This window comes from Phaseolus vulgaris, chromosome 9, assembly GCF_051622355.1.
Source record: "Phaseolus vulgaris cultivar YP4 chromosome 9, ASM5162235v1, whole genome shotgun sequence".
Classification (NCBI taxonomy): domain Eukaryota; kingdom Viridiplantae; phylum Streptophyta; class Magnoliopsida; order Fabales; family Fabaceae; genus Phaseolus; species Phaseolus vulgaris.
The window spans coordinates 38,346,887-38,371,571 of NC_143506.1; the positions used below are offsets into that span (position 1 = coordinate 38,346,887).

At 32.9% G+C, this 24,685-nt stretch overlaps 1 protein-coding gene across 10 annotated transcripts; it reads right to left on the bottom strand.

The window, feature by feature from the left end:
- Positions 1–212: 212 nt before the first annotated feature.
- SDG25 (SET domain protein 25) lies at positions 213–19,348 on the bottom strand. Of its 10 annotated transcripts, none has more exons than XM_090294738.1 (22): positions 19,147–19,348; positions 16,932–17,111; positions 15,755–16,340; positions 15,556–15,672; positions 13,611–13,916; positions 13,188–13,505; positions 12,796–13,104; positions 12,264–12,719; positions 11,696–12,110; positions 11,480–11,596; positions 9,609–10,033; positions 9,401–9,523; positions 8,490–8,570; positions 7,749–7,802; positions 7,469–7,620; positions 4,458–4,503; positions 4,330–4,386; positions 3,896–4,014; positions 2,854–2,983; positions 1,489–1,544; positions 685–860; positions 213–597 (listed from the first exon to the last, which is right to left on the bottom strand). In XM_090294738.1, exons 2-16 carry the CDS (start codon positions 17,087–17,089, stop codon positions 4,482–4,484), a joined length of 3,639 nt encoding a protein of 1,212 aa, XP_090150864.1. In that variant the 5' UTR covers positions 17,090–17,111; positions 19,147–19,348; the 3' UTR covers positions 213–597; positions 685–860; positions 1,489–1,544; positions 2,854–2,983; positions 3,896–4,014; positions 4,330–4,386; positions 4,458–4,481. The 10 variants fall into 10 exon arrangements, with proteins under 10 accessions (XP_090150864.1, XP_068481941.2, XP_068481954.2 ...); XM_068625840.2 differs by having other exon boundaries at positions 685–864; XM_068625853.2 differs by lacking the exon at positions 3,896–4,014 and having other exon boundaries at positions 685–864.
- Between the last annotated feature and the right edge of the window lie 5,337 nt (positions 19,349–24,685).

The following is a 24,685-nucleotide window of genomic DNA, read 5'->3' on the forward strand; positions in this document are numbered from 1 at the left end:
TATACATAGCACAACCAAAGGAATTTGACTATTCAATTCAAAATTAAAGACTTCAAGCCACAAGATTAAATACAATGTGTGAATCGTTACAAAACTACATCAAATTAGCACAACATAAAATTAACACAAAAACAAGATATTATCTATAAATTATTTTGACCATCTGATTTATAGCAAGTTGACCATGCAATTTTTAAAGTGAATTATTTATATGAAACAAGTAGTATTTTCATTGACTAAAAGGTGCATCATTGGTTGTCATATTTTAATTTAATCAGAAACTTGAAATTGCAACCCTCCTCCTTTTTTCCGGGCTGGGGACCGGCTGTGTTTTATTATGAGACACAGGCGGAGTTAATTGCTCAAAATACATAACCATATTTTAATGCCAATGGGGATTGGTCGTATAAGAACTTGAAAGATTATGGGTATACCCACTTAGACGATCATAGATGCAAAACAATGAATCGGTTCATCCTTAAACTTCTGTCACAAGCCACCACCAGATTATACAGTTGCGTTTGCTTGATGTTTTATAATCCGAAAGGCCAACACGTGCAGCCAAGCTATATGATGACCAGTGGCAGATCCAAGACCCTGGACCAGGGGGGACAAAAAATATAATTACACACTCCTATATCGTACAAGTACATAATTTGCAAAAGAATTAATATAGTTAATTACAATTTTACAAAAATTAGGAGGTGCAATTGCGCGCCTATGGTGACGGTTTTCAAACTTGAAGAGACTATAGTGCATACAAGCTTTAGGCCCTTCATCATTTTTGAAGTTACAAGATTGGATTCTCATCTTTTGGAAAGCCACGGCAAACCACCATTCTCAATAGGATTTGTAACGCTCTGACTTAAGTCATGCAATTATCATGAGCAGAATGATTAATCGATCAGGTGAGTAAATCCCATTACCATGCTTGGTTTTTTTTCTTCAAAGTATGTCATTTGCAAATGCAAATAATAAAACACAACCAATGCCTCGATGAATTTGTAAAATAGCTGATTTTGTTATACTTCCACAGATGTTCACATGTGAATCTAATATCCCAACTTATATACATAAAACACATTCACGATTTTATTAAGCAAACTCCTCAACCCATGTTAATTTATCAATTCATGTCAACTTTTTCGTGGACATTAAAGAAGCTTGTGTAGTGGTGGTTTATTAATTTATCATTTATTTGATGCTACAACCTCCAAATGAACTTAATACTTTAACAGAAAATAGTTGTTGGAAATTTGCAATGAATTCGTTGTTATTCGTGAGGACATAATTACCGAGGTAAATAAAGCATGAGAAGGAAGTAACTCAACCAATAAAGGCGAAATCCTTTTATCCAAACACCTTTGGCTGGTGCACACTATACTTTTTCGAGGGCTTAATGGAAATGGGAATCAGTGGATAACAAATAAGAGATAACTCACCAGTCATCAGGAACCACGAGAACAAGGAACGGAAAGAGAAACATACCAGTAGGCATGATCCAACTCAGCAAACTAAAACGGTATTTCCTACGTGAGCTAATCCTGCAACCACAGGAATTGAAGGAGGGAAGCAAAATAAATAGAAGATAAAAGGCAACCAATTTCATCTACAAATTCTACGCACTAGTAAGATACACTAATCAAAAGTCCCCCAAGATGCTTTTTTTCGCGACCATTTACACGCATACACGATTAAGAACTGGCAACACATCTTGATACATCATGTAATCTATCATAGGTCACAAAGGACTTTAAAAATTCAAGTAGTCAATAACCACAATTCCTTTTAATTTTAGAATCCCTAAACTAGAGTGCTAAAATAAACATTAATTCCATACATAAATACATACTAGTATATATTTCACTAAGTAACAGGAAATATCACCCTTAACCATAGTAAAATTGAAGTTCCCAAATACGACCCCTTTCACTTCAAATATTACCATTTTCCCTAGTTTGGGTCATGTCTAAAATTGTTGACAAATGGGAAAAACCTCCAAGTATAACTAATAATTTTTAGACTTCATTACATGTTTGCTCCCTCGGATATTGCAATTCTAAAATTTTAGTCTCTCAAATTTCAATTGAGTCAATTCAATCCCTTAGATATTACAAATAAGTCATTTTAGTCCCAAAGATTAAATAGCATCAATTTGGTCATAAGGTATCGCACAATTGTGCAATTTTAATCTTTCAAACAAGTCATCAATCAATATCACATCAACAATATCCAACTAATAAAAGGAATAAAATCAGAATTGTGATATTTAAGAAACTCAATTGAAACCTGTGGGACAAAAATCACACATTTACAATACATAAAAATCCCAACTAACATAACTGAAACTTAGAGGACTAAATTTGCACAATTGCAATAATGCCTATAAGACCAAAAGTGCAATTAACCCTTGATAGAGACCAAAAGAGCATTTAGTCTACGCTAAGGAAACAGCTAAAGAAATTCTAGCATATGAATAATTAATAGTTAACTGTTTAAAAATGTCGACGAATTTAACAACCCACTAGTCAAAAGAAATTTCAATATCATCATTATTGGCATGTAGATATATCACATAGTTGCCACTTATTAAGCCGCAGCTTTTAATATAATTCAATCAAATCTTTGTTATATAAACAACGAGGGTGTAACTAATAAATGTGAATAATTAGGGGGCAGGAATGAAGATTTGAGATTAGCACTGTTTTGATTTTCAGTAGCTTGTACTAATGTTTCCAAAGCTTTTTACTCATTAATGAATTAGACAATTCCTGTAACAAATCATTCCTTGACTGCAAAAAAAATATATACATGGAAAAAATTATTTACAGCTTCAAAGAGAAGAAACTCAACTGCCACAAAAAAGTCCCAAGAATGAACGAGCTACTTAATTCATCACCAAACGAGCAGGCAATCCGAATTTTATATCAATCATCAATATTATTCAGTGCAGCCTATATCATCAACGATGCTGATAGATAACCTGAAACACCACAAGACTTAAATCAATAACCAGAACTCGTGCACTAGATTGCATGTCTTTGATTTTAAATTATATATTAAGAACCTCAAAGTATAAAAAACAAAAACATGGAGTGTTGAGATCTATCAAAACTATTCCCTACTTAGGGAATACTAAATTTCAACATATCGTTTATCTAGAAGCAAATCAACAAACATGTAGAAGTCTAGACATGCATCAAATTAACTTTTGAAGAAAGATATGATTGCTTTAGTGGACCATATGCATTAAAGTTTACATAGAAAAAAAAAACAGTCAAAAACTGCAAATACATGTACACATGACGTCTGAAACTAGAGCTAAACCATTCATAGCTATCTTAATAAAATATTTATATTTGGTGGCTGTATCAACTCATAATGGTGCAATAGAATTTAAAACCACAGGACATGCTAGCCCCACCACAATCGAAAGATATAAAGTTTAAACTTTCCGAATTATGCTAAGGTAAACTGTATTCATTATTAATTGGAATTAGATTAGTTCATACAAAATATTTGATGATATTAGATTTGGAGTACACAATCAAAGAACAGTAGTTGGTTGGACATTTTCTTAAAGATATATATCAACAACCATAAAGAAATCTCCATGTAGTTTGGAAAATCCTAGAAATGTGATGACTAAAAACACAATGCAAGTTGTAAAATAACGGAGCAGAAAGCAGATATTAAGCAGCCACCCAATGAGTATAAGGCTATGCATTTATTAACAGGTTAACATAGCAAGTTGTTACACAGATGTAACTGAATCTATACAACTATTACCCAGGTAGCCACATCATGTAATATAAAAATAAAATAACAAGCTAGTATTTAAAAATAAAAATAACCCCCATGAACACCATAGATTATTTTGAGAGCAGAAACGTACAAGGTATGATCACAAACAACTAGTTTAGCAACTCATCCCATTTGATGCCCAGTGAAATATTAAAATAAGAGTCAAGACTTCAGAATGCAACATCCAACAATTGTGGAAAGAATATAATCCTGGAAACAAAACAACGTGATTAATAATATACCAAATGTTCCAATCAAAGCCATATAATTTTTCGGATCAGTTGTACCTACCAAACAATCACACTTAAGGTGTACTCTTTTCCAAAAGATTAATTCACATGTTTAATAAATTAAATCCATATTCACAAGTTTAAAGAGTTGAACGCACATAAGTGCATAAACTCCCTAAACCAACAATTTACAAAATGAGGACATGTAAAGGGACAAGAAAGCAGAAGCTTATGAAATGAAATGATTAACAGTATTGAATACCATTATTAATCTCTATGCAATATGAGTACAAACCTATGTTGAAATCCTGTCCACTCAATAATTTAACATGTGGACTTTGAAAAGAATGACCTACAAAAGCATGACACAAGTTAGAGTGAAGCTGTATACAACGAAATTCACCTTCAGCAGTAAGCGCATACCAGTATCAAAAATCCAATCAATGCCTAATTCAATGATCCACGACACCTGCATAATAAATACATAGATATGTTATATAATGAGTATATCTCAACCACATGCAATGACAAACAAAAAGGCAGTTTTCCACCTTCATTTTTGTCCTAAATGTTCTGAACGAAAATACACATCAAGTTCAAATATCTGTCAAATAAACTAAGATATTATATGCTTATTATTTATAAAACATGAGCAGGGGTCAGTTAAACAACACCATTGTGCTTCATCCTCAAAAACCAATTTTTCAGAAAAAATCATTAAGATTAATTCGAATTTCTGTGTCTAAACCAGACCACTCACCATTGTATTTATAATATATGGACATTAATTACAAATGAATGTAATTTCTAAATCTAAGGCTAATTAGCACCTAATCTGGGATTTGTACAGAAATAAGATGTGTCTAATTATAACAATTCAGAACAAGGTCTCTCCTGATGGTTTTTGTTAGGTAACCATTAGGAACTAGTTATGATAGGTTGGATACCTGTTAGATAGATAGTTAGTGTAATAGATAGAAATAGTTAGCTACTTAGTTGGAGATTGGGGATAGTTACAAAATACCAGCGTTGTCAATAAGATACACTAGGGAAGAAAGAGATCATCTTGTCATTTGTGAGAGAATTGTGACCTTTGGGCATAAGGAGATGCATACCCTTGTCATTCTGCCGGATAGAAATTGTGTTCTTTAATAAGATATGGGGTTCCTATCAATTAGTATCAGCACCTTCCATCATGTATCACAGCCTCAGCTGCAAACTAGCTGCACAGTGGAGACATCAACACTGGAATGTTTCCCAGGACTAGTCAAAGGGTAGGGTACAACCAGCCAGCACAAGTGTTGGCACTGCAATGCTTGGTGGCATATTAGTATCCAAGTCCAACATTGAAAATCTGTGATTCTAGTGGGCAGTTGATTAGGGTTTGGGCTCTCCAACTATAACAGCTAGCTCTTGAGAATCTTATTAAAGCTCCAATCTCGGAGCTATATGGTTGTGAAAATGATTCCAAAATTGATAGGGAAACAATACTTATTGGTGACTGATCAATTTAGATATTTTGAGGGACTTAGAGTGCTTAAGGAGGAGAAGCTAACCAAAATGCTACAATTTTTACTTTGAAAAGCCTGCTTCAGCTGTTAACCAGAGCTCGGGATTTATCTTCAAGATTCAAAAACTCAGAGTAGCAAGAAAACAAATGCAGAGATGAAGTGAAATAGGAGAGCTAAGAACCAATAGCATATAGAGAAGAAGTTGATGACACAGTTACACAACAGTATTTTGGACAAAAAATCATAAAACGCATTTGAAATTACGTGTGATCAAGAATCACAATGGCAAAGATGACACAAAAATGGATCTATTTTTGGATTGCAAAGAGGGTACAAAAACATGGGCTTAGGGAAGCCCATGTTTCCGTAAGGAGGGAGCCAAAGACTGGCCCAACAACAACAATGAAGGTTTTGGGTTTGACCTGACATCAATCCACCACCAAAATCACAAAATCAACAGAACTGATTCTTCATATGATGACTGACAGTGAAGTGCAAATTGGTGGGTCCAGAACGTAGAGACAAAATTGTCCAAGGTGGTAATGAATGAATACAATAGTCATCATCAGCTGCCACTTGCCATGGGATCACATGTGAGAGGCACTGATACTGTTTCACAGACAAAATTAATGATGAAAACAGAGCATTGAAGAATAAAAGTATTAAACTGATTACATTTGCCCTGAGGGGAGTTAATGATATTTTCGGGCAGCTCTGCAGCCTGAAGTGGTGGGATTTGGCTTGATCACCAGACTTTGTAAAGTTGGATCGACAATGAAAACTTTATTCGCAGCCTGTTTGAGGTTTTCTAACTATTGCTTGGTGTGTCATGTTACAAGTCCAATCTCTTTTTTTGGTTTTTAGTAGCCCAACCTGTTTTCCATCATTTTAAAAGGTTATTCAAGCTTTTATAGGATGGTTTTGGTCAGGCTGCATTGCCCAGCCCATTTTATTTACTATTTTTAGAGTTCAAACTGTTTTTGGACTGAGTAAGGGGCGGTCACATGACCCAACCCCTTCAACTCTTCATTCTCCACAGGTATTCCCCCATGGTCAATTCAGACACTGTCCGCCATCCGTTTTGTGGCTGCCAGAGCCCACCGTCAAAAATCCAACACACCACTAATACTTGCTACAATTGCTATAACCTATATCATGCTAAAAATGCATTCTGCATTCTTCACCTTACTAATATTTCAATGTAATAGAAAACCTTTTGTTACTCTTCCACAAACAAAAGTTAATATTTATCCCTTGATATATCAACTAGGATTATATAATCAGAAAAAGTTAAAAAAAAAACATGCATTGTTTTAGTTGTACAGGACTTCGAGTCTCATACTGGAAGAATATGACTCTGGTGAAGGGCTTATAATGCATTGGGCTCCCCAAAACTCCAACTACAATGACTAGCTTATATGGTGTGGCTCACCCAAAATTCTTATCACAATGAGGAACTACTATGTATGTGCAAAATCAAAAGGGTGATGCAAACGTTTTGCACTAGTAGCAAATCAAACAACAAAATAGAAAACTTGTGTTTCATGATCTGGCTTGTAATTGAGTGATATTAAGTATTAAATCATTCCGATGCTTGAATATCCATGTATATGCAACAAGTACTTGTACCAAATGTGTAAGTAACACGTGACAATCAAGTAACACATGCCGAATAAGTATGTACAATACTACATAAAATTAGAAAGCAATAATCAAAACGGTGAAGCAAACCGATGATCGAATATCCATGTGTATGCAACAAGTACTTGTACGAAATGTGTAAGTAACACATGACAATCATTCAAGAGGGTATACATGCATCATAGTCACAGCAACTTCTTTTATTAAATTAAGGTAGATAAAATATCTAGCAGCGATAGCAAAAATAAAACATGCTCAGAAATTGAACTGCCATCATCTTACTTTCTGGAACTACAGTTGCATGGAATCTTTTTCTCCTCCAAGGGGAACTTATAATTGTATGTTATTTCTTCACCAGCCTTTATATGTCGTTTTGCATATATGAAAATCTTCTTTTGACCCTCAACAGATATAACCTTTGTATAGCAGTTGGGCTGCCAAAAAAGAAGTCCAAATTAAGAAGAACGTGAAATCAAGAACAGAAGTGACATGTATACACACGAAACATGTCTTTAAATGCATGAATAATACCAAAAAAATGCATTAAATAGTACAAAAGTACCTGACACGAGTGGTTAATAAATCTAGCAATCCCACCTCTCTTTGTGGCATCAACCTGCATATACTCGAACAGGAAAAGTAAATGTAGCATTTCAATAGTTATCACTGGATTCGAATTTATCAATATATATTTTTATCCAGAGAATACTAATGAGAAAACAAGCAGAATACATGTAATTTAACACTTTACTTAGGCAATATTTTATAGATTAGGTCTTATTTAAGCCTATCTAGTGGAGTAACCAATCACAAGATAAAATTATCATGTGTCTAAAATGCCTTAAAAAGGGAGCTGTGTTTAACAGTAAGCATATGATATAACAGGGAATTTAATCACAACTATGTATTTAGATAATCATCCACTAGCCCATTTGTAAGAACATTTGCTTTACCAAATTATTCAACTCAAACCCAACTACAGAGTCAATAATACCTAGGTATGGCCTTCAAAATTTTAGTTATAAACCTATACATCTACCTTTTTACTGTATAACCCGATTATCCACATGAACAGGTCAGCAAGAGTCGTTATCAACTTTCAAAAAGCCACAAAATTTCAAAACACAATACAAACGTCATTATAATTCAATTTCAGAAGAACATAGTAAAGATATCAAACAATACCAACATAGGGAGAATAAAATATTAGATTCATCTGAAAGAACTATTTCATAGTCACCTTACAGAAGCAAGATAAATGAAACATCCAAAATAAAAAATTATTAAAACAATATATACTGACCACATAACCATCATCAAGTCTAAAAAGGTAACTGCTTCCAATTCCCATTTTCTCATATTCCCGTTCCCGTATATCTGATATCTGTCAAAGACAAAATCATATCAGTTTCCCATACAATATTGACCATTGCATGGTTTGTCAGTCAAGAATTGAAATGCAAATCAGAAGACAAATTAAGATTCATTATCAATTGTTCAAAATAATACGATATATATTTTAATACAAAAAACTCTAAAATTAGAAATAATTATTTCCTCATTATCAACGTGTTGGAAGGTCCCACCCACATCACTTGCCTCAAATTTTTGGGGTCCACTGTTTATATCTAACTGTAGGATAACTTCACTTGATGCTTATTGGTTTTAAGATGAATAACATAATGCACAATAATGTTTATGTTTCTCCAAGCTCTTCTCTCTCTAATTTTCAAAACCTAACCAGAAAAAACCCATTTTGTTGTTCAGCCACCTCTTCAGTTCCTTTCGTCTGCCCCTGTACATCCTAAGATGCACAAATATGAGGTGCATCTCACCTCACAACAACCCCACCACCATCCTCATTCCAATGCCCAAACCCATCTTAAAAAGTTTAACCAACAACAAGCATTCTGTTCAATCCCACCCATGGCACCCTTGGCTCATCATCCCACTGTAGCAGTTCACTATCCCTCCATATCATATTGCAAGAATCACAACAGATGTGCTCACTCAAGTGCAATTAGATGACAAAAAGTACTCCATCCTAAACATTTATTTATAAGAAATTTGGAAACGCTATAGAGAGAAACATGCTAATTTAATGGTCTTTATACATATTGTTACATACAGAATATATACATTAAAATTGACTTTGCAAAATCAACCAACAATATGACTTTAAAATATGAATAGTTGTCACAACAGATTTTTTACCCGAGGACGAATTAGTTCTCCAATATACTCAATCACAAAGTCCTCTGCCTCAATTGGCTCCAAGGCAACAAGTCCCCAGTCATGAATCTTGCTCCTTTGAAAACGTAACCGCTTCTTCCGTGCCTGATAAAAGAAAATAAATAGTTTAAATCTGACATCAAGATGCTATAAATAAAAATGACCAAAAACACTTTAATATTTCAATCACCTTCAATTGAGGCACTTTCAGAAGATCCGCACCCTCTGCAGCAGCAAGAAGGTTACGCAATTTCACTCTATTTGTTCTTGCAGAAAGACCCTTACAATTTGGCAACTGAGATAAATTATTTTCAGAATATATGCACTTGTTCTGGACAGACGGAAGGCCCCTGACACGTGCTCTATATGCAGGACTGGCACTTCTAGACCATTTATGCCACTCCCAACCATCAATAGAAGTCCTAGCACATCCAACAGATCTAGGACACAAATTCAATTCTTTGGATTTAGCAGACTTCGTACTTTCCACTGTATTTTGTTTACTGGTTCCCAGATAAGCACCACCATTTGAAATTTTCAAAATCTTTGGGGGATGTGAAGGTGCTGTACCATCCATTTGACGTTTCCTTTTTGATTTTGATGCTTTATTCGTTGCTGTAAATATAAGAAAGGAAACCCATAAAATATATGTGAGTGTGTGTTCAATAAAATGTTAAGGGTGGAATGAATGTGTTCAAGACAAGGTAAGAAACAAATTTAAAGCCTCGCATGGGTACAATAAACCAGAAAAAAGAGCAACGCATCTATCTCAAGCTTTTGAAAAGTTTGACAAAGATATCGGGACAAAAAATGGAGAGCATAAGATGGGCAAACAACAGTTTTGGCCACAGATCAACATATCAAAAGGATGAACAGGCTTTGGGATACAACCAGTGATTTTGGATTGGAAAGGTAAAAGAGACTCTCAAGAGGATGAATGATGGTAATGTTTGTCAAGATGGTATCACTATTTTTAGTTTGAAAGTATGTGGGAAAATGAGGTATAATTTGTCTCGGTAAGCTATTTAATGTGACTTTTTGAGATCTAAAAAACGTCAAATGAGGGATAGAAAAACACTTTAGTTCCTATTTTAATAACAAAGGAAATATTCATAGTTGTGTTTGTTGGAGATCCCTCGACTCGAGATAAGGTCAAATTCTGGTGGAGTAACCAATCACAAGACAAAATTATCATGTGTTTGACAGTAAGCCACATATGATATAACTGGGAAGTTAACCTCAACTATCTATTTAGATAATCATCCACAAGCCCATTTGTAAGAAGATTTGCTTTACCAAATTATTCAACTCAAACCCAACTACAGAGTCAATAATTACTTAGGTCTGACATTAAACATTTTAGTTGTAAACCTATACATCTACCTTTTAACTGTATAACCCGATTATCCACATGAACAGGTCAGAAAGAGTCGTTAACTATAATGTTTTCAATAAACAAACATGATGTTAATATGATGGGAAATGAATGTATAACTATATAGCTACACTCTATGGTAGTAAACTGTTGGCAGGGAGGGACAATCAGAGGAAAAAGTGGGAGTAACAAAAAGGAGAATGTTAAGATGAATGTGTAGTCACACAAGAAAGATGGGATATGAAATTATTTTATACAAGGAGACATTAATATTTTGAGGAAAACATGATAGAAAATCAATAAAAGTGGTTTTGGCAAGTACAAAGAAGGTCATTGGAAGCACCAATAATGAGTATACTGAAGGATTTAAGTCCAGTGAAAAAGGGGGGGAAGCAGACCATGAACATTGAAGGAAATTGTTAAAAGAGATCTCCTGCTAAATATCTCTGAAGATTTGGTCCAAACAAAGCCAAATGCCTTCGTTATATGATCTATGTAGCCAACCTCACCTATTGACATACAAGGCTATGTTTTTGTTGTGTGTGCAAAGACTGAAAATTGAATAAAGGCATACATTTTACAAAAGTCGGATAAGTTTCAACCAGGAACAGGAAGCTGAGAAACATACAAAAATCCAGTAAGAATTACAATTAACCTACCACTTTGAATCTCTCTCGCGCAATTACCTGTAGTTTTCTCTTTAACAGAGCCATCACTTTTGACAACCTTCTTCTCACCAACACTATAATCAGTAGACACTGAAAGCTTTTTTACAGTGGATTTCACAACATCCTTAACATTCTCTGAATAAGGAAAAGTGGACAGCTCTTATTAAAAAAAAAAAATTATAATCATGAAAGAAGTATCTACAAATTAAGCACGAAATATACTCTGAACTTCACCTGAAACCTTCAACACTTTCTGACCAGCTTTATTCTTTAAAGATAATTTATCACTGTGTGAGCTACCATTGACAATGACAGAAGACCTGCCCTTAGAAGATGAATCCTTCTTCCCTTTAATCCTCCTTGTCTTTTCATGTTTAACAGAAGCTATTTCAACCTCAACAGCCTCACCAACATCTCCACAAACAAGTTTCCTTAACTTGGCCACGGGCTTCTTCGCTGGCCTAGAATTATTTTCTGTTACAGTCTGTGAGGAAACTAACTCCTTCCGTGATAGCTTCTTGCGACAATAAGTATTCTTTCCAATCACCAGACGAACATCCGAAGAACTCTTTGCTCCTTCCTTCACTATTCCCAGTCCAGAAGTAACACCATTCAAATTCTCCTTGCTTGAATTCAACGTTTCTCCTTTCTATAGAATTATAAACAATTAAAGCAAAACAATAAACTTTCAATAATAAGACAAATTAATATTAAAAAAAAAGACAAGTGGAGAGATCAAGATGAAATGCAGTATTTTATGTTCTCAAACATATTGGAATATTTGGATTGATAAAATTCTTACCTCCTGACCATCAGACATAAAATGTTTCTTTATGGTACTTGATGATATAAAAACATGATTGAGCACAGAATCAAGAAACAGCGACTTCCACTCTTCCAGAACTTCATCATGCAGTTTCTGTCGGCACAGTGCAGTTGCAACATATTCTGTAATCTTAGGATGACATTCAACCAACCTTGAAGGTCGAAATTTCGAATTGTGGTGTATGACAACTGGTTGAGACTTCTCTTCAATTCCAGGTGGTAGGTTATCAGTCTCCTCTTCAACCACATCATCTACATATCCACACAACTCCTTAAATGCTTTTGAAAATATACCAGACATAAGGCTTCCAGATGCAGACTTGCCAAATGAATTTCCTGCTTCAACAGAATCCAAAGACTTGTCATTTAGAGTTCCCTTAACAAACGTTTCGTCAGCCAGTTTATCTGAAAAACAAGTGTCACTAACAGCAACCTGCAAGAATTAAAGTAATCTTCAATATAAAAGTGTCTGTACAAAAAAAGGATACAAACACTTACAATCAACTTACCTCATTTGATATGATTTCTTCTGGGAAAGGAACTATTTTGTTCACTTCCTTCTCAACAAAATGTCGTATGTAATCAGCAAAAGATGCCTTTGAAGACAAGTGAAGCTCATTCTCCACGCTTTCAAGAATGAATGTCAAATCTTTATAGTCATGGTAAGGAGAAGAAACATTCTGACCTTTTAGTAAGTTTCCACCTTCGAACCTACTAGGAGATAAAAATAACTGAGGATGGTTTCTTTTTGTTGTTAATACTCCAAACTGATTATAGCCATCGGCATTGCTTTCAGAGAAATCTGGCTTGGGAGCCAACTGTAGAATAATTGTATGATCATTATAGGCACAATTTAAGCAAAAAAAAAAACTCAAGCAAGCTATGCAGAAGTAGTACTCACAGCTTCTGATTCAATCTTTTCAGCATGATATTTACATCCATTAGTAGATGGTTGAGGCTCAGGATGAGACCAAATAGTCCTCTTCCTCCAAGAAGATAAGTAATCTGCTATTGTATCAAAAAACACTGCATTCCACATGACTTGCATGCAATAATCAAGAAGTACCTTGCGAACAACAGCATATGACCACCAAAAATTCTCAACGCTTCCAACTGCTTTAAAACTGGCTGAGGGTAGTCTGGAACTTTCATGACAAGCCCGATCATCAAGAATATGGGAAGTAGCAGAATCACTGGGAATAGCAGAACCTTTGCTGACCTGCACATAAAACTTAGACTGTTAAAGCAAACATTCAACATCTTAGTAAGGCGCACACAATTTTAAGCTTTCAACAATAGTACTTGCAAAGGAATTAAACATCACCATCTTGTTTTCAGGAGTATGGGCAGCTGATTCAAGCTTATGCCTCTTATATTTCTTTTCCGTAACATATTCAGCAATAATATCACCAATAATTCCATCTAGCACAACTCTGCGACCAGCTTTCATGATACTCATGTGCAATTGGGAAGAAATGTTCTCAGATATTTCACTAATCAAGTCTACCATATCGCCAACCTCATTACTTGTAGAACCTGATCTACAAATGGTTCCAGTGGTATCTCCTTTTAATGCATTGACAACAGACACTAGCACAAAGGTGTCATACTTCTTATCAGAATGAAAGATCTGTAAATTAATAAAAGTCGGTCATAAGGATGATTGACAGAGTAACATTAACTAGAGAAAACAAGTGTAAATTGATAGGAATGTGACTTAAAGAGAAACAGAAAGAGTGTCATTGATTGGAAAACTAGATGTATCACATGAAAAAATCTCCTCACAGTGACCCCAGAGCTATTGCTCCTGAAACATTAGATGATTTCGGCCCAACCTCTAAGATTCTATTAAAAAATGATTTTGAATTATTCTCACATGCTATGCCCACTTCCTATATACATGCTTCCTCCTCTAACAAACTGACCACATTAACAATTCTAATAAAATTAATGTTTGGCCAATTTGTTGGCTTAAGCCCAAACCCAGTATGCTAAAATAAACACAGGCAATAAAATAATGCTACAGAAATTTTATTTATATTTTTTTCACAGATAAGCACAATAGGACAGAATTATTGTCCACAGAATAATGCTCAAACTCACATCACTGTAAGAAGAAAGAAAAGAGCAGGAGATTTTATTCAAGCATCACGAAATACCAAACCATTTGGATACCTCTAAACCCTTGCATCAGAAAGAAAACTAATCCAAGTCGAGTTCAAAGCAAAACTACATGTACTGGATAATTACATTAAAGTTTCACAAACAAACTTACAAAAACAAATTTCAAGCCACGAGATATATTTAGGAAAAGGCAACTGATAACAGAATTAAACGTAAGATTGAAAATGCAGAGAGGAAAACAATGATAACTAATGGTTGGAAACTAACAAAAAATAAAATTTAAAATGTATTAGCCAGGTTGACTACAGTCAAGTATCGAGAGTGAAGAACCAGAGGCAATGGAACTCAGATTGTCAATGGGTTTCAAGATGCCTTTTAAAGTGGGGAAGAGTGGTTTCCCTTCCCTACCAGTAAAACAAAACTGTTCCATATTTAGTTAACATGCAACTTGATATCTCTTTAAAAAAAATGTTTATCAGTCCTCTCTAACATCATCAGCAACCCTTCCCCCTCTCCTCTCCTTCTAACCACCACAGTTTCACTTCCCCAGACACAGACAACCAACAGATGAGCGAGACAAAGAAATATTGCAATAGTACAAATACTCCATCATCACCACACTGGAGGAGCAAGTTAAACAGAACAGATCAAGACACGGCATTGTGCTGGGGTCACACAAAAATCCACTGATGGCAGCAAAGGAGGACCTCTAACCATCTACCATAAGTTGAAGATTGAATTAGAAGGCTTGGTGGCAAGAGATTTTATAAGGAAAGAGCAGGACAATGCCAATCTCCTATAGAAGAAAGGAGAACTGTATAAATGATGACAATAAAATTATTGTGTTTTCTCCTTCCTATATGATTTTAGAGGACCAACCCAATGGAAAAGTAAACAAGATGTTCCAAAACCAAAATGGAAATTTAGGCAAAAGTTCAACTGCATGTTTGTATTTCCATTCTAAACCATGTTGAACAGAAATCCTACGATAAATTTCTTCCACTCACATTTGAGAGACATGAACTGTGTGTGAATATAACACGCCCTAAAAAATTATGCTAGACAATGGGATAATCGTTCAATCATTTCCTGCAACAGATCAGCAGCCTATAATATTATTTCATTGAAAAAAAAATGCATCTTACCACTGTTGAATCTTTAAGATATCCACGACTGTGCCAAGAAATCAATTCATTGATAGAATGTGGCCCATGTTTCATACCCTTCTCATCCTCATAAAGCCAACAGCATTCTTCACGTAACTGAAATAAGCAATAAGACATGCCCTCAATGTACTGCAAACTTACCTTTACATGACAAAACAAAGAGTAGATATTGCACTACCATCTGACAAGATATTAAACTGTTGAATGCCTCTGAGTGTGGATTTAAGTGATTGGATTCCTTACTGCAGTAATTGACATGCGAATGTGACACAGACTGTGAATCTGGGTTACCAGCCAGAGGAGCAGCAAGCTCAAAAGATTTATCTTGTTCATATACTGCCATTGTAGGCAACCTTGTGCCTGAGATACCAATAATCAGATATGCAAACCCAGTGGAAACATGATCAGGGAACTGCTTGAAGTAATTCAGTGGTACAGGGTTCATTATTGTGCCATTAATTACTGGATACACGGGAAGCTCAGATGGCAAGAAACCAGTAGTTAGGCCCTCATATAACTGCTCCTTGATGTAGGGACCACACATTTGCCCATTTTCATTCACATACATCCATCCACTCACTAAAGCGGGCTGTTGCACATAGCCACAGAAACTCTGTTCCGGGTGTGATATATTCGCTGTGGTGGAACACACAGGAAGATAGCCACTATTAACATTTGATGGACAGCTCATCTCCATTCCCGAATCTGGATCAACTTTATCGTCAGTGTTACTGGAAGAGGGAACATCACCAGCACTAATGCACCTAGAGAAGCACTCAAACAAATAAGAAAATTTAATAAGAAAAAGGGGGGGAGGAAAAGATTTTTCACAGGTTAATGTCTTAAGTGTAAAAAGTTCCTTAAATCAGTAGCAGTTTTATTATCATATGGATATGCTATATCTTTCACTTTCATTAATTCCATCCAATGTCAGCAGCTTTCTGTGTCTTTCATTTTTTATTAAAGAAAATAATTTATTACAAGGGATACAACCAATAATTAATATGAAATATCCTACTCAGGAATACAAAAAAGCAAACAGAAGTAAAATCCAAAATCCAAATACAAGTCCCTATGAAATGATACGGTAGCGTGTCAGAAATATCCATTTATTAGCAGTCAAAAAATGACAAATAGATAATATCATAACATATTAAATAATGAACTCTGAAATCAAATGACTTGTTAGAACAATCACAATCAAACATACAACCAAATTAAACCTCAATGAAGTGAATGATAAAGCACGTTTAACAGGCTATCAATGGAAATTTTTTTATTAATTCCACCCATAAAATGCCTATATCACTAGAAGAACAAGCCAGAATATCATGTAATGACTAAAAATAGAATACCTTTCTATATTTTGATCCGAGGAAAAGAAGGAAAAATCACTGGAAATTCCTGCATCTGCATGTAAATCTATATCTCGATGTCCATGATCTAATGCTCTTGGCCTTTTTCTAGAAAAAAAGGGGCCACCTTCATGGAGGAAAGCAGTTGAGAAGACCATGAACCTTTGGGAATAGAAAATCCTGTGTCAACAAAAAAGGATTCAACCAATTAAATATATGCAAAGTAATGTGACAGTTCAAAATTGGTACATAAAAAAATTAATAAAAGTAAGAAAGGTAACCATTCTACGATAAAGTTATCAGCTTGACATGAAAATAAAACTAAACTAATCATTGAGTATATAAGCCAAATTTCTTCCATTTGTTTCCAACATATAATTATGGCATAAATACTGCACTACTATATAACACATAATTAAAAGTTCATACTTGAAAAGGACCAAATGATCAAACACAGAAAATCTCAGATATAAAATAAAAATAATCTTCTGTCTTATAATACTACTATTTATCAATAAAAATGTTATGAAAATTGTGAGGACTATCGCACAATCTTGATATTGTGAAGATTATGGCTTCTGTTTATGATCATTCTTGCACAGCCCTTTGATTTTTTCTATGTCTGAGCTGAGACCACAATCACATGTACATTTCGTTCTTCTCTTCTCACTGTACCTCTGCTCTTGTAGCCACTTCTCGATTGTGTTTTGTTCTGCCTCTTTTTTCTACCGATATGTTCTAATACCTTGCACTCTAGTCTCTAATCTGCAATTCTTCTAAATTTCTGGAATCTGAAAGTCTTGTATTGTTGCTGGCTTGCACAGTTGAACGTTCAGTTTAATTTACTGTTGTGATTTACAAGATATTTTCCTTAACCACTTCATTTTTTCACATCTTAATCTTTAAATATAATTTTGCATCTTCGGTGACAAACTTCCGATCATTCCATTTCTGACCTCTCATCCCCTCCCCATCCCATGTAAGATCTTGATATTTTACAACATTGAATAATAAGTCTAGAAACGTCTTCCCTTCCCCATAGCAAGCCCGAATGGAAAAGGAAGATTGAATAAGCCAAACGCTCACTGTTCAGATTTCGTTGATTGCACAATTGAGGCAATGGATCTAAGATACAAGTTTCACTCTTCTCTCTGACTCGGGTTGAGTTGCTGAAAACTTTATGTACTTTATAAGCAAAACACATGCATCATTAACAGTTACATTTTGTAACCACTGAACAATTATCATGAAATAAGTTTGCAATTGACCTGCTACGTAGGATAAAGGGATTCCAGAGGAGCATTCAAAAACATAAAAACATAAATATACCCCTATAATAATGAACATAAACCTACTTACAGTAATTAAATGTTGCTGCATTACCTTGGAACAAATGAATTTGCAAATAATAGTAATAGAAGTGATATGAGAAATGTCAGTATATCAGAGAAACACATCAACTATGCTGCATGACATGCAAACATCTTTGTACAAACCCAAATAGAACTAGGGACACTTTTATATCATAATAACTATAGAATAAAAGAAGATGAATTTGGAGCTGACACTTTGTATTACCCAAGCAAACATATTTGTATAAACCATCAATTCAAGACAGACATAATTTGACCTCATTCAATGGAACAGTGACACTTTGCTCATGAATTAGGGCTTCAGTTCAAATATAACTCACACGTGATATTGGGCAAGTTGATTAGATTACAGCCCCAAGTGGGGTAAGCAGATTAAATTCGCCCTAAAAATGACAAAAGAAAACAAATAGAGGTTTAAGATTATATCATTCATAAACTATATAAATCCATCTGTGGCATTAATTTTTACTTCCATCATCTTTCCGTGCCTCTTTTCAAAACATACACAATACAAATAACTGCCACTTGAAACACTAACACCTTAAGAAACACGGAAAAAAGAAAAAGACAAGCATAATCATTAACGAATAATAATCCACCTATAATTTATCACACAACAAACCTTTTGCCTATCACTCCAAACTCTCTCACCTGCTGCACACCAATTCATGACAAGACAAGACAATTCACTCATTTGTTAAACCTCCATTGGTCTCGAACAAAATAAACTAATCAATAAATAAACAACAAAAATCATTGGCGATTTGCGTGTGCAGTAGACTATGGATGATGGAAAAAGAATGCGCGGAAAAGCAGGTTTCACGAGAACAAAGAGAGAGAACCTTCTGATGGCGCAATTGCGTTGGTTTTGTTGGCTTTGATTTGAAGCGGTGGTTGTAGGGTTTGGTGAATTTGTTTGGTTTTGAGAGAAACAAAAGGAATTTCAATTTGCAGATGGAAGCGAATTGGGGATCGGAAGAGGTTAGGGATCAATTCTCAAGATTTTGCTTTGCTTCAATACTTTACCCTCATCTCACTCCTCTTATTTCTTTTTTTCCTTTTTTATTTCTTTTATTGAATGTTCCAGTTAAAAAATATTTCCAAATAATTTCATTTTGAAATAAAATTACAGAAATAAAAACAAAACTTATTGAATTCGTTCTAGTTAAAAAATATTTTTAAATAATTACATTTTGCAACAAAATTACAGAAATAAAGTATTTATCAGAATATTTACAGGAGTTGACCGGTATGCTACAGCAAGTCAAAGATTTGAGAGTCTATTTCTATACTATTGATTTAAAACGCTTTAAGTATATTAATTTATAATTTTTTAATAAACGTTTTTAGAAAAAAACTATTATAATTTATTGGTCATAACTACTATTATTCCATAGTCTTCTTGTTCTCTTTTATTATAGTTAATTTTAGTGTAAATGTGTCACAATTCATTCTAGTCATTCCTAATGATATTTAGTTGATACCACAATTAATTATGTTATTATAAATTATAATGAAATTATAAACTATAATAAAATTATAAACTGTAATAAAATTATAGATTATAATAAAATGTTAATATTATATTTTTGTTGAGTTTCTTTAATTTTGAGTTATAACAAAATAATATAATATTAATTCTGAATCACATCAACAACAAAAGATTATAAACATAAATATGAATAATATTATTTCATTTAATAGATTTATTATGAGATTCAATATATATAACTTTTCTTTATAACCAAAAGCATATCTTTTACTATATAAAGCAATAACATGTTAGTAACAAGTAACAAAATCTCTAATTGACATAAAACTTATGCAATAATCATTTGTCTCTTGAATAATGTATGTTAAATAATCAAACACTCATATTCATAATCACATTTTAAGCTATTGAAAATTCTACAAAATACTCATTTACATGTATATTAGATTTTAGTGTAACAATATCTAAATAGATTGAATTTGTACATTTTAACTTATATAAGTTGAATTCATAATATATTTATAGATAGGGTGAGATAATTTGGACCATTAAAATCATTTGGTACATATGTAGTTATTGCGTTAATCAAGGTAATGTGGAATAACTAAATTCAAATTTTATTATTATTACAAGATAACGAGACTTGAAAATAATGAAGAACATGTTAACATTTGCATGGGATGAAGGACAATACTAAGAACATAAGATAACCAATAAATTATGTGATGAAAATGACTATAAACATTATAATTTCTTACAATCATGTATATTTTGGAGTAACAAATCATTTGAGTATGCACAGAAAGACAAATATTCATCAAACATTTGACTTAAATAGGTCCAACACGAGTTTTCTAGTGGAGAAAACCATAAATTTAGTAGAGGTGTAATTAACTAAAAGATTTGCAATTAGGGTTGACAAATTATGGTATAACTATGGAAAGTTTCATAAACTTCACTTATCACAACAATTATTAAAAGTTTATGACGAATTGTTCAAAGAATTGAGACATGAGAACTATTAATGACCATACACGAATCTTGTATAATGTCTAAATCATGAAATATGGAGAACTTATAAGCATCAAACAAAATAAAATTAGGGACGTACATTAAATAACAAAGTTGTGCCAAAAATGGATCCTATTGTCAAACATATAGACATACTAAAACCAAGCAGAAAAAAACATTAACTAATGAGTTTGTGAGTTTTTTTTTATATTATTAATTTTTTCATTCAATACAAAATTTAGACTCACATTTTCACTTTTAATAAAAATAATTTGATAAAAGTAATTAAAAAAAATCACAATTAATAACCATAATAATAAAGTGAAATATACAACTCTTACTAATACACTAATATCAAATAACATTGATTTATTCAGGATGAAACATTTGTAACAACAGAAATAATGACCATTTCTTGTAAATGTGTACAACACACTACATTAGCTAATTTTCATTAGCTTTTATGAACACTCATACTATCTCGAATTTTATAAACACTTAGTAAATTCCTAATTTTATTGAATTAATTTTTTAATATATGTATGCAATTGGTTAATTCCGAAAATAAATTTGATCATTAGTTTAAAAATTATAATTGTGAAACCACTCAAACTTGAATTAGATAAATTAGTTAAAATTTAATAGAACATGGATACAACAGTAATATAATAATATTAGACATAAAAAAGTTAAAATTAGAGAATATAAAATATAGCCTAAAATTTAAGTATAAAATTTTAATATTTTTTAAAATAATGATTATGGAATTAAAACTTTTCAATGTTAAAAATACATATTAGATAAAAATATATTAGAAATACATGATAGAAAATATAAGATATATATATATATAATAACAATAATAATAATAGTAAAATTTTAGTGACATGCGTTAAAAATTAAACAAAATGTTAAGAAAATAAAATTTATTTAAGTTAGAATTTAGTTAAATCAAGTTATTGGTATTTTATAATAGACAAGATTCAGTTAAAATCTCAATTTAGTTATATTATTTGGTTGCATTGAACATTTGACTCTGGTAGAAAATTATATTATTAAAAGGTAATTTTTTTTTATGTGATATATTAAATACATTGATATTAAGTGCGAATAACCTCAATAAATTGTATTATTTAATTTAAACGTGGTGCTGCCAAATTTTCAACATATAAAAATAATAACGGACAAGTAATTTAAGCATTTCATAACCTTATTAACAAAATAGGTGAATTTCTAAAATAGTAAGAGATAAAGATAACTTTATTCCTCCTCTCAGAGTTTGTTATACATTATCACAACTTTATATGTGTAGAAGTTATTATTTGTTGTTATGACTTGAGCAATTTGTTATTTATTGAAACGAATTTTAGTTTCCTAGCTTAATCAACATTTTAATATAATAAATAAATATTATTTGGTGCATGCTTTTTATTAAGATTAATTAGCAGAATACATGATTGAAAATGATATTATATCCAACCAATTTGTATATATAATTGAACATTGTTGTATACATTATTTAAAGTGATTATGAGTAGGAAAAAATCTCCTTGTATTTTGTTACTAAAGTGAATGACTTCAACATATAACATACTTCTAATCTAAACTTTATAAGGTAATCATATTTATTTTTAAGTAGTCAATATATTTCTAAGTTGATATTGTGATATTATTTTTCATATTTTAATACATACAACACAAATGGATTATGAGTATTTCGATGGAAGTTCAAGGAACATCAGTGAAGAACCTATCATAAAAAATATGGTCAATGAATTTAGTAAAGATGATGCACAAGAGGAGTACGTACCACAACAAGAGGTATTTCCAACATTATCCCGTCACAATTGTCAATCATTAAATCTTTCAACCCAAAATATGTAGTTTCACCTTTTCGAATGCACATGTTTCAATTCAAAAGAAGTCAATTTTAAATACAATCAAGCAATATCACATTGACCAAGGCTACAAGTTTGTGGTAGTGGAATTGAAGCGAGATAAATATGTTGCATGTTGCATTCATCACAACATTGACTACTAATGGTACAATTGAGCTTCTTTTAGCAAGATCCAACATCAATGGCAAATTAAAAAAATTAAAGCTCTTCACTCCTATTTGAGCATTTATCTTTCGGTTGTCACATAAATTTGGACTCAAGTCAAATAGCTTCTATTGTGGTCAATTCAATCAAGACGAATCCATCAATTCCGATAAAAAGTTTAATTATGAAAATAAATAATCATCTTAATTACTTTGTAACCTGGATATCTAAACAAAAGACTTTTGTAATGGAGTTTGGTGACTGAGACAAATCATATAATCATCTTCTAAGATAGTTGCAAGTTATACGAGACAATGTCTAAGGAACTATTGTTTAATGTGTTACCTATCTGTATCCTGTTAATGGTGTTCAACACAGCTCTGCTTACATTCTAGAACGTGTGTTCTAGTCGTTCAAGGCATACATTGACGAGTTCAATTATTACAAGTGAATAGTTCAAGTTGATGACACATTCTTGACCAGAGAATATCACGAAATTTTGTTAACCGTCATCTGTCAACTGGGAACCAAAACATTTTTTTGTTAGCTTTCACTATTGTTAAAGGTGAAACAAAGGATGCCCTTATATAGTTTTTTTCAATTGTTAAAAGCATATGTGACACCTCAGTCAAATCGATTAATAATTATCGGCAACTGAACAACAATAATATCAACATTAGAATCTACAAACGTGAATGGGAAGGAGATGGATTGACATTAGTGTATCCAATTTCAACAAAAGGTTCAGAAATGCATAGTGAAAGTGGTAGCTAATAAGCATTGGTATTTCTTAACTTCCATCACACATTACTATCAATTCACTACCTTTTCCATTAATCTCATTTTTCGACAACACGACACGTTATGATGAAGCAGCCAAATTTGCAATCAAAGTTATTGACGATGAGATCAGAATTTTGACAAGTAGACTTTAAGAATACCATTGAAAAAAATTAGGGATGAAAATGTGGGGTGGGCCATCGCGTAAAAATATTATTTATTAAATTTCATGTTAAGGCAGCCCATTCATTCCCAAGTTGCACGTCCCCAATTCAAACCTAATTTGGTCTGCCTCTGCATCCGCATCTGCCTTGACTTCGCGTCTCCACCACCGCATCTGCTATGCCACCACGTCCGCTTCGCTCCATGCCCAATGTCACTGTATCAACCATTTGCATCAAATTTTGGTGAGTGTAATATGATTGATTCTAACTCTTACTAATTCATAAGTTTTAGTTGTTGTGTTTTTTGCATTTTCAACTTAACATTAATTTTAATAAAGTTGATACAATTATGTAGTTTATCTGTTTTAGGAATCTTGTTATCTCTGAAGGATGAATGAGAGTTGGACAAGTTTGAATTGGGTTGTCAACGTTTTTTTATTCTTTGTCCATAGTTCCAAATCCATGCCAAAATACATAATAAATACATATGTGTTATTTGTCAAAAGTTTTAAGAAGTGATTGAAATGGAGTAAACAATATTTAGTTGTTAAAAGTAGTAAAATCAACCGGAATAACTTTGTAAACTCATAAAATCAAGACAGTCAGGCGAACAATATGAATTATGGCATGTTTTGTTTATGTTATCATTCTTCATTTTTGAATAAATTATTTTATAAACTGATCATGTATATAATTTATGATGGATGGATAAACATTTTATAAATCACTCACAATTAAGATTTTGCAAATAGGAATGGATGAGGAATGTACTAACATGCCCCTTTGAGAATATGAAATTGAAGAAAATGATATCGAAAAACAATCTGAAATAGTTGAACTTGAAAAAAAAATGAACAAGGTTAACACATTCTATTGTTGGAGGTATTTTACT

Excerpts from the sequence above, each read along its gene's own strand:
- SDG25 (XM_068625853.2), bottom strand. The coding sequence starts at position 17,089 with ATGGTCTTCTCAACTGCTTTCCTCCATGAAGGTGGCCCCTTTTTTTCT. Across the intron at positions 13,917-15,555 it reads ATCTTAAAGATTCAACAGTG|ATCTTTCATTCTGATAAGAA; the intron begins GTAAGATGCATT and ends ATTAATTTACAG. Across the intron at positions 9,524-9,608 it reads TGAAAGTGCCTCAATTGAAG|GCACGGAAGAAGCGGTTACG; the intron begins GTGATTGAAATA and ends TTCTTTTATCAG.